The sequence below is a fragment of the Choloepus didactylus genome, chromosome Y, assembly GCF_015220235.1.
Source record: "Choloepus didactylus isolate mChoDid1 chromosome Y, mChoDid1.pri, whole genome shotgun sequence".
In the NCBI taxonomy this organism is placed as follows: domain Eukaryota; kingdom Metazoa; phylum Chordata; class Mammalia; order Pilosa; family Megalonychidae; genus Choloepus; species Choloepus didactylus.
Genome location: NC_051335.1, coordinates 32,964,817 through 32,976,211, shown reverse-complemented (window position 1 = coordinate 32,976,211; position 11,395 = coordinate 32,964,817). Strand labels below are relative to the sequence as shown.

At 43.8% G+C, this 11,395-nt stretch overlaps 1 protein-coding gene across 1 annotated transcript in view; it reads right to left on the bottom strand.

Annotated features, from left to right (window-relative positions):
- Positions 1-507: 507 nt before the first annotated feature.
- The window catches only part of SEPTIN6 (septin 6), a 101,028-nt gene continuing 90,140 nt past the window's right edge, over positions 508-11,395 (bottom strand). Inside the window, 2 exon segments of the mRNA XM_037822724.1 lie at positions 508-3,569; positions 10,560-10,750. Coding sequence (XP_037678652.1) covers positions 3,545-3,569; positions 10,560-10,750 — 216 coding nt within the window. The 3' untranslated portion in view covers positions 508-3,544.

The window sequence follows — 11,395 nt, the reverse complement described above, 5'->3', positions numbered from 1 at the left end:
CACCCTAATGCTTAGGGGGGCAGGGGGCTTCCCTCCCCGGTGGGCCCAGTACACAAAATAGTACTTGCTACCTGTAGAATGCTTTTTGGGTCATCAAGAATGGTCATATCCATGGCTTCTCAGGATGTTCAAAGTACAGGTTTAAGAGAAAAGACAGCACCGAGCTAGTCCTTCTCCTTCTGGAATTAAAACTCACCTGAATCCCATTCTGCAGGACCTGGCACTCCACTGCCTCCTAGATGACAGCCAGCTCATCTGATCAGTTATATACATGCCGATGGAAGGAAAAGTAGGGGACTTCCTGCCCACCCTCACCCCACCGCTGTAGGGAATTTCAGGCCCTGCTGGAAGAATGGGTGGGGCCGCAGCAACCCACCCAGAAAGATTTCGTGAGCTGATGTATCCTCCCTGAGCCCGTGGAATCACCCACTTGGGAGGCAGCCACACACCCCTCCTAAGACAAACCGGGGTGGGCCGCATCGCATTTAGGATCAGATCACACAGCCATTTAGCATTTCTTTGAATTTTATTGAAAATTGGACATGGACATTAGAAAGGCATCAAGCTAAACAGTGCTGGTTCTAGGATGTTTCTCCTGTCGAATGAAGGCCCCAGAGGGGCAGTGACTGGTCACACCTTTGAGCAAAAAGAACAAAGGAGAAGAAAGGAAAAAAACAAACACAGATTCTGGAAAACATGCAAAGAGGCTCTCTCAAGAGACACTGGACAGCGGGAATGGTGACAATGGTAGGGATACATGGGGATGAACACTCTCACATGGTATTTTGATGCAAGTTCAACCAACGAATTCAAGGCAGATGTGTCAACATCAAAGCTCTCCCTCCCTGGTTGAGTGGAGACCTCTCTCAAATTCCCCACTGGCCTTGGGAGGGTGAATGAAGTAATTTTGTTCTTACTAAGCTTAAGCCCTTCTTGTCTCTCCCTTCTCCACCTGAGTGTTAGATAGTGGATCCATCTTTCCCCCTTGCTGGGGTCTGCAGCTCTGTGAATGCTGAAGATACAAATGTCACTTGGTTTTCTCTTCCACATTGAGGAATGTTTAATAGTGCCTGTCGACAGCAAACCCCTTGTACCAGAGAATTGTTGTTGCAAAAGAAAAACATAAAACTCAAACAAAAATTTGTGAACAGCACTTCCACACCCACAGCTGGGGTCTCCTGCCCCAGTCACTTACACTTGGGTGAGGTGCCCTGTAGTTGTCTCTCTGAGGTTACATTTAGTCTGTTCTCCAGCTCTGATGGTCCTTTTCCTGCCTTGTTAGGTTAGGACAAGACACTTCCATTTAAAATACCATGTAAGTCAGAAGAGAGCTTCTTGCTTGGACACAGGGACATATGAACACTTGTTGACTCTGTGTGTTTTTGTGTGTGTATATATATGTGTGTGTGCAATCTGAGGGGAGAGGGAATTGGTTGATTTCTGGTTTGAGGCAATATGGAACCCTAACTCTTCTATAATGGCAGTCTTCTCCTTTAGACTTAGTGCAGCTGCTGAAGACAAGATTAAAAAAAGCTGGAGAGGAAGAGAGAAAGAGAAAGAAAACATGAAATTAGCCAAAGAGAAAGGACATTCAAAGTAAGATGGGGAAGGGGAGGGGGCAGTGTGAGGTAGCACAGATTATACTTCAAGACGACAGGTTAGAAATGGGGGCACTGATGGACCGTCACCACTGGAAAATCCACGGAGGTTTTAAGAACACCACACACCGGTTTAAAGCTTCTTGTTTTAATTAAAAACAAGCACATATTAACAGCCACATGTAAATGCCAAATGATTAAAACAAAACAAAACAACCAACCAAAAAAAAAAAAAAAAATGATCTGCACTGCAGCTAGGGGCAAGCAAACTTTTTGGCTTAAGAGAAATGAGGAGTCTATGTGTGTGTAGGGTAGGGGTCTTTTCAGGAAAATCATTCCATTCCAGACTGGAAAAATAAAAGCCCAGACCATTTCTAATGACTGGTTTTGTTTCATCAGAAGTAATCAGAGTACTTAGGGTATTTTTTTTAAAGTAACAATCATACTAATTAAAAAGTCTTTTCACTGTTAGGGGGAAAAAAACTTTCTCTCTACAGTGAGAAAAGCAATAAAATAAGCATTTTAATTCTTTTAATAGCCTGGATTGACTTTCTAAAGGCCTGATCTTCACTCACGAGTTAGTTTTGTGTATCAAACTTCCCTGATTACAAGGATTCCCCAAGGCACCTGTTAAATCTACACGCCCCAGCTAACAGATGCCCCCCTGACTCCTATCATCAGCAGCAGCACTCAGTTAGGGACCTAGCCTTGAATCTTCTGCTTGGCTCCCAACCCCACCTACCCCATCCTCTGATGTTTTTCTGTGGAGGGAAAAAAGAAAACCTGAAGGGCCCGCTAATACTGACTATTTGGTGTCTCCAAACATCAAACGACCTTGTCTCCAGGAACATATATGAACAGACTGAATTCCTTTGTGAAATGGGTTGGGAGTCAGAAGACATTGAATTTAGCCTGGCTTCTGCCACGGAATAGCAGTGGGACCTCAAGCAAGTCTCTTAACTTCCCCAGGCCTCAATTTCCTCTTACAGAAAAAAGCGAATCATATCTGTCCTACCTACAAAAACTTCTCCCTTAATATAAAACTCCTGCTTTAGCTTAAGTCTCTGAAGGTCTCTCAAAGATTGTGTGGCTCTAACACTTCTAAAGTACTCAGAGCTCCTCCAACAATTAATCTTAAACAAATGCTAACGTAGGGGGAAGGTCTACTATTTGCAATACAAATATCCCTGGGGATAGAGATCACTTGGTTTGTTTAAGTCGGAGATCCTTTGGAAGTAGCTCCGGTTTGGATGTGAAAACAGCAAAGCTGCAAATAAGATGCCTTTCCCAAGGAGATCTCACAGCCCTAACTCAGCATCTCTCTGAGCTTCTTCCCTCCAAGCATAGAATCTCATCGTGCTCCACTGTGACTCGGATTTTCCCCAGACGCTAGTTTATGCTCTGGCAGCATCACCTTCATACCTGCTGCTGGCCACTAACCAATCAATGAATCAAGATGAGAGTATCTTTCCTAACACCAAAAAATACATATGTCAACACTGCACTCTGGCTTTGCCAACAAGAGAAGACAAAGTGTGTGCAAACATTTGCTTTTCACTTTATCTACCTTTTGCTTATTTTTTGCTTCCTATTATTGAAGAGAGAACTCACACACACCTCCGCTCCAAATCCTCAACACTTCAAAAAGGCCTGAAAATTTGGCATTGCCTTGTTTGACTTTGTGTTTTAAAGAAGTGGTCCAAAAAAAAAAAAAAAACCCTGAAAAATTTTTAAAAAAGAGGAAGGTGATCATTGTCAGTGCCCGTGGGCCTGGGAGGCAGGAACAAGGTGTGGAACTCAGAAAGAAGAGATGGGGGCTTGAAGTGATAGCACATGGTGGAGGTGGGGGGCCCGGCTGCCTGGCACCCCAAGGAAAGCTGTCAGTTAAAATAGGAACCTTGGCTTAAAAGGCTAAATGGAGTCCAGTCCAGCTGTAGCAGGGAATACTATTCAGTACACAGCCATGGGTTACTGTAAAGGAAGGGTAGAGAGACGGCATGTTAGCCACAGATCATTGCCAGATCACCTCCAGCTCTTATTTCGTCACTGGCCAAACAACCCAACACCAAAGTGACAATGGAAGGCTCCTTACTTCAAAGGGGTTCCCAAAGCCACTATTGGACAGGACCCATTACAAAAAATAGGGCTGGAATACTTTTAAAATAGCAAATGCTTAGACTGGAGATAAAGTTTAGGACCTTCCAAAGCGCAATGCCTCTTTTCTTCTCTCAAGCTGTTAAGTGCAGAATGCATATTAAAAATCATCACTGCGCTTGCCAAAGAAACAGAGAGATTGGAAGACTCATCAGAGCAAACTCAAAAATATTGATTTTTTTGACCCCTCAGTTTGCCTGTTTATGAAATGGGGTTATTATACCTGCTGTTAGCCCCATCTTATTGGGATGGTATGGAGACCTGTGGGAAATGACAGCGGAGATGCCAATACACCTCAAATGTATTTGGTAAGTCTGTAATTCAAGACACTAGGCTAGTGATAATATTCAAGTTTATTCTCCCTTCTGCATCTGCGGGGTATCCAGAGTTACAGAGAGGAGAAATGTATGCTATTTTCTCCAGCAATTGTGTTTTAGGGGAAGGGCTTTGTGTAAATAAATTCATCCTCGGTTTTTAATAAAACCTGAGGGCAATCTGAGTGAATCAAAACTGGAAAGGGCTGGGCAAAGAGGCCAGAAGACAAAGGTATCATAGGATCTCCTTTTGAAGCCCTCTGAGAGAGGGCTGTGGCTCCTGGGGTGGGGGGAAAACCAGTGTCTAGGATGCAGGAGACAAGGGGGAAAGCCATGCTGACTAGTGCTTACCCAGCCAAGGTGGATGCAAATACCTCAGGGAAACAAGCAGCAATCAGGGTTCCAAGAGGGAAGCCAGTGGTGAATAGAAGCAGATGGGACCCCTCAACCTGTTACAGACCAGTAAAGATGTGGGGGTGGGGATGACAGCTAGGGGCACTGGGAGAGGGACTGGGATGCAGGTTGCATCTCCAAGCCACGTTACTGCTGGCTTCTTGACCAGAGGCCAGGCAGCATCCTCAGACTCTCAGGCTTCTATAAACTTTGGCAGAAAGAGAGGGGAGGGCACGGATTGTATGCCCCCCCCCCCCCGCCGCCTCCAGACGCATTAAGGGCAAATTAGAGAAGGGGAGGCCCAGCTCTGTTGTGCAGGGGAAGGGCGGCTACAGGAAGCCCAAACTGAAAATGAAAAGAGAAGTTGGGTTAATAAATGGATGGATTAATGAACAAAAAATAAAATAACATAAAATAAAAAAGTCAGAAGGGAACTGTTTAAGTCATGATGACTAATGGATAAACCAGAATGTAGCTATGTTAGATGGTCTTAAGGTTTTAAGGCATTGGCTCCTGGGAACATGCGTTCTCTCACATACACCCACACATACCCCTGAGTGGCAGTAGTAGTGGCATTAGCTAGCAAAATATTTATCAACAACCACAGAAATACTTTTTCTCTCATCTTAATTACTAGGTTCTGATTAATCTAACTCCTCCCCACCCAGACCCCTTTTGCAGGGATACCTTTAGCAAATCTCCAGATCACCTAAGGCCACTGAATCTAGTGCCAGGCTCTCAGCCACTGCATTTCCTTGTCCCATAGGGAAAGCAAAAGAGGTTGAGATTTCACCTCAGGAAGCCTCTGCAGCAGTCAGCTCCAACCTCCTAGTCTGCTAACTTCCTAGTCAGCTAACTGTACCCCGGGGGAAAGACCTGTTCAAGAAGTGTCTGGGGATAATGGCTGGGCTCGGGCCTAGGGTCCAGAACACAACTACCTGAAAATCTGAGCTATGGAAACACATTATGGTTTGTGTTCACATAGCACTTTGGGTTTTATCCCATTTAAACTTTATCTTTCTGACATAAACAGGGCAAGTAGTATCGATTCCCACTTGACATATGAGGAAACTGAGAAATACAGAGGTTGACTGACTTGCCCACGGACGCAAAGAAAGTTGGAGTCCCAGCTGGGGTCAGAGCCTAAATCCCTTGGTCGTTTAATTAATACTCTTTGCAACACACCACGTGTCCCTGAGAACTCCATGGCTGTGTATCTATGCCCCTGTTTATTAGCTGAAGAATATGTTTATCCCATTAAATAAAGACTATTAGATACTGGAGGGAATAGTTAAAAGTACATACACTTCCCCTAAGTGCATACACCCACACCCCCCCCACACACACAATATTATCAGGTGAATGGCAATTTATATCAGGAATTAGGAATCTTGTGTTATTGTTCCAGTTCTGCCACTAAATCACTGTATGATCCTTGGTGGGTCCCTTAATTTCTCTGATCCTCCATTCACCCATCGTGTAAAGTGAAGATGATTCCTTCCTTCTCTACCTCACAGGACTGTTGTAAGGGTAAAATGAGATATCATTTGGAAAACCACTCTGAGAAGCATTAAAATACTATACAATGCTCACCTTGTGTTTTATTCTTTATCTATTTCCTTGGGGGAAGAGTAGCCTAAAAAACACTGCAATGTTTGGATGGATTGTATGTTGTGTGTATAAAACTGTTAAACACACACACACACACACACACACACACACACACAAAACACTGCAATGGCCTATATTCTGGGCTTCATGGGAAGTCTGACATTATTTTGTTGTGTGTATCCTATGCACCCCCTATGGTCCAATACCCACTGAGCTAGAATATCTGCAACTATGCATGGGTCTCAACGGAACTTCTCTTAATTGCAGACAGCTACAAGTAGTCCCTCAAGCAATTTCAAAATCAATGAGGAACAGTAAGCTTCACTCAGCCTACATTCTAGGTGGCTTTTGTGTTTCATGCTTAGAATTAGGGCTTTGGGTACAGGGTGGATTGCCTTGGCTGCTTTCAGATCCCAGGGAGCCAAAGCCTCCTTCTCCTAGTTGGTCTGCAACTGCTTTTGTAGCCTACCGTGGAGAAGCCTGCTAGGAAAAACCAACCTACTCGGGTTTGGAGTTGGCAGTACCAGCTATTTACCAACTGCCTCCCACTTGCAAAGTATGGCTTTAATTATAGTTTTGCCAGAATTCATTTTAGTAATGGCCATGAACAATGATTTACTCAGGGAAACCTGAATGGAAATGTATCAGACCACGTGTAATGAAACCCAAATTAACTGAACTCCAACTTACAGGATATATCTTTCCAGCTCTCCTCAATGAAAATGGGGGAAGAAAGAAAATAAGCATGAACCGAGCTCCTACTGTGTGTCAGACATTTTGCCAGCCACTGGCCTACAGCAGTGAACAAGACACACTAAGAATGTATAGTCTTCCTTTAAGCCAGACAGTAAATCCTTTGATTGTTCTTTCAGTATTGTTTCAGTTGGCTCAGTTTCATGGGCCTTATGTTCCAGAAGCCTCTATGGACTTCTTCTTTGGGATCTGCTTTAGAGTAAGATGCTTTGCCGCCTGCCCGAAGTCTCCAGTGCAATAGCTGGGGCAATCAGTTTGGTGACTAACAGCAGGCTCTCTCTCCATTTAAGTCATAAACTACATTGGTGAGAGAAGTCTTCCCAATATTTTATTTTTCCCAATCCAAACAAACTAAAAAGACACTGATGAGACAACTGGGGAATTCTGAACTTGAGACTAGAAATTTTTGTTATTTGTGATATTCGTGGCGTTGTGGTTTTTTTTAAGAGATACAAAGTAAAGTAAAATGAAATGCTATCTGTTTTGCTTTACAATTAATTCAGCAGGTTGGGGTAGTAGATGAAAAAGGACTGGCCATATGTTAACAGCCGTTTGGGGGCTGGGTTGTAGGTACACGGTACTTCACTGTACTATCCTGTCTTCTTTTGTGCATATTTGAAAGTTTCCATGGAAAAATTAAAAAAAATAGTAATAAGCCTAATTATGTTAAATTAAAAACTATTTACACCTGCCCCCCATCCACTACCTGAGTCTTTGTAGAGTAATAGAAGGTTCTTCATCGTTGCTTTCAGTCTCCCTGAAAGCTACATGATGCAGGGACTGTTCTATTCACTGCTATAGGAACAACACCTAGCCCTCAGGAATCCTTCTTCCCAAGGGTTACCTGCTTACCTCTTTACCAAAGGTTTTAATGTACTTGGTACTTGCAGAACTGAAGATAAGGAATTCTCTATAACACCTGAAATCGCTTCAATTTCTTCTGCTTTCACTCTGTTTTGTGTTGTTTTGTTTTTTTTTTGGGGGGGGGGGCTAGTCAAAGGAAATTTGAGAACTTGAACCCCTCAGATAAGAAACAGCCACCAGAGGGAAACAGAAGCAAGTTTTCATTGCCTCTGAACATTCCCAAACTTGAGGTCAATGACTGTGTCATTGTAAGGCAGGGCTTGTGAGCTCAACAGCTTAGATCATTTTAGAAGTAATAATTAAGGATTGGGGGGCTCTTTAAGAAAAAATTGCCAAAATTGAAACCTCAAATCTGATCACAGGTTCCACCTATGCCACCCAGTTGTTCTAGCAGCAAGTCTGAAAATTTCCCCATTTTAATCAGGCAGGCAAGCATTCCACATGTACACTTCAAACCACACGAGCCTACTTCTCAATGTTGTAAGTAGCAAGAGGAAACCAGCTGGACCAATTAAGCAGCTTGTTTTAAGATTAGATATGTGTGTGGGGTGGGGGTGGGGTTTGGGAAGATGTGTTCTAGAAGCCACTGCCAGTTCCATTTAGAGTTAATAAAGCTTACCAGGACCCTGGGTCTCATGCAGCATGCAGCAAACAGCAGAGTTAACTGTAAAACAGTAAGAGCTGATGAAGATGGAGTGAGCATGAGGAGAAATCAAATTATCATGAGTTGACACAAACCATGAGGAGTCAGAGGTCAAAGGAGAAGATCAGGAGGAGTGGGGAGAGGAAACACTGCTACTCTTTCTTAGTCTCTTTGCCTTCTTTAAGGGCAACCAAAGGAAATTCTGAACTTGTGACTCTATTATATACAACCACTATCTCTCAGGAAGAAACGCTACTACCATCACTTCTACCCCACCCCCTCCAAACCCACCACCATTACCATTAGTACCGGAGCAGAGTGGCACAAGCCTAATGAAGGGCCTTCCAGAAGTTAATCAGCTGGTTTGTGGAATTATATAAGAAGCCAGAGCTAGGGCCATTTATACATCTGGAAGTAAGGGAGAGGATTCTATTTTGTTAGGCCCTTGTTGCTAATATGAGGTGTCACATGCCAGCAAGGTTTTCAGCCATCTCAAAGAGTTGAAAAGGGCACTGTCATCAACTCCAAATATTCCGTGAGACTGGAGAGAGGTGTCTCCCTACATAGGGTCTTCTGCCTGGGTGTCAGTCAATTTGAAGCTAGGGGAAAGCCTGGAGGTCTGTAAGGAACTTTCACCAAACATCTGAATAGGGAATATTTATACTTTAGTGTCATAGAAGTCAGAACAAACTAATCTCCTAATTCCTGCAAGCAGGCTGGGAAAATGCCCCAGGAATTGAGTTCACAAATACCATAGGGCTATAAAGACAGCAGGTTAGAGCTGGAAGACAAATTTAGACTTTTCTGATCTTAAAAATAGGAATCCATTCCTGCTGGTATAATAACTAATACACCATGACAAATAATTTAATATATGGTGTGTCCTAAGAGATTTTTTTTGGGCTTGTTGAACTTTATCCACTAGATAATACCAAAAACATTAGTCAATGAATTTGACATACAGTGTTATGATTCAGTACAAAAATCTCTGGAAAAATTGGTGAAAATGTTCAAATTATGCCTTTGAATAAAGAGTAATTGGACTGTAAAACCGAGTGCCTTCAAATATAAGTTACTTTCTGTTGTACCAAAGTCACTGTTGTATTCCCAAGTGATAAGCCAGGCACAAAGGAAGGGAAGATGTTTCTTCCTTCTGCCAAATATTAGATAGCTCAATCCAGGAACAAGTGGCTGAAAACAGAAAGCAATGACCATGGACATCTTTCAGATCCTCAGGCCCCTTTAGTAAGGACATTGCTAAACACTCCATCTGGGGACTTCTCAAGTCACATTGCATAAACAACTAAAGAGCACAAGGGGACTGCAGGATATTTTCTTGGTGCTGTATACGTCCATTGGAATTGCCTTTCTCTTCTCTGGTTCTGGGTTGAGGAAAGGGTAATTCCAGCAAGTAAAGACTGGGGTCGGGTCAGGATTATTGACCCTCATGGTAACCAGGAGCCCATGCTCTCCTGCCTTACCAAATGCCAGGGGATGTGGGTTGATTTTAAAATCATTTCCCAAATTGAGGATGGGGTGTATGGAATATACTGGCTTCTGAGCCTCCCCACCAAGTTCTCAGTAAGCAGCCAGGAGGAAGGAATGGCAAAGGGGTAGGAAATCAGGGCTGGACTATGGCCATCAACAGCCACAGTTTATGTTTCTTGGCTGCAGCTATGGAGAACCAAAGCAGGGTGAGGGTCGGACTACAGGCATGGAGAGATGAACAACCTCAGATACAGAATGATCAAGCAGGTCTGTTAAGCCAGATCAGCTCCAACCTCTCCAGGACAGAGAGACAGTGCCCAGAGGCTTATACTAAAAGCTCTCTCTTTCTTCCACTTTCCTCTATCTGCCCTTCTTTTTTGTTCCTCTCTCTTATAACTTTGCAGCTTTCATTGTCTCCACCCTTTTTCTACTCTCTCATTCCATTTGCTTTTCCTCTCCATTCCCCTATCTACTTCCTACCTTGAGTTTGCAGGGCTTTCCCAAGAGGGCCCTAACAGAGGGTTGGGCCTCTGGGGCCACACCCCTCCCCCACCCTCAGCTCCGAAACATGGGGAATCCCAAGGGCTCCCGGGTACACTAAGACCAGTTATAGGTTCCTAAACTAGCCTAACAGTCTATAGCTCACCTCCTGTCCCTAGCCCCCAGCCTCCTCAGCCTCCTGTCTTGAGGGGACAAGCAGGAGGAGAAAGAAGCCATTACCCAGACCAGCCTACCACTTACTTTTTCTTCTCTTTGTCTCTTTTCAGAGTCTGTGATCCTCCAGCCTGGGACCCCTGGGACTGGAGCAGCTCGGCAGCCGTCTTTCTCTGTTTGAAAGCATTCACTTCATCATCCAGGGATTTCTTCTTGTCCTCCAGCTTCTTCTTCTCATTCTGGTGTAGCTTCTTCAGACGGTCAAACTTCTCATGCACCTGGCAGGGAAGCACAGAGAGTTTGGGGAGAATTCCCCCCATGAGCAGCTCACAGCCCAGCCAAGCCCAGGATGGGTGGGGAATAGCAGGTTGAAGACATTTCTGCCCAGGACTACCAAGAAGGCACCAAAGGTCACCATGCCCTGGATAGCTCTCTCCTCCTCCATTTTACCTCAGAGTCTCTGCTATTGAATATAGTCAGGGAACCCACAATTTGCTTAATTAAACATTTTGTTTAAAAGGAGTCCTCATGGCTAGCACACGATTATATCAATTATAATAATCTAACATTGACTGAAGGCTTATCAAAGGCCAGGTACTGACTTTTATAAGCACTTTATAGGCATTAACTCATTTAATTATCACAAAAATCCTATGAAGTATGTTCTGTTACTATCTCCATTTTATGAGGAAACCGAGGGTAAGAGGGGTTAAGGAATTTCCCCAAGTTCAAACAGCTAGGAAGTGGCAAACCCAATCATTTATAGAGGATTGCATAATGGGACCTCCCAATATAAAAGGGCCCCCTTGCCTTTTCTTATCCCCTGCAATTGGGATCACCATGGCTCAAAGGGAAAACTCCAACAACGTCAAAGTCAGTCAAAGCATGGGACACAATTCTCAGGAATGAGCCAAATGCCTACT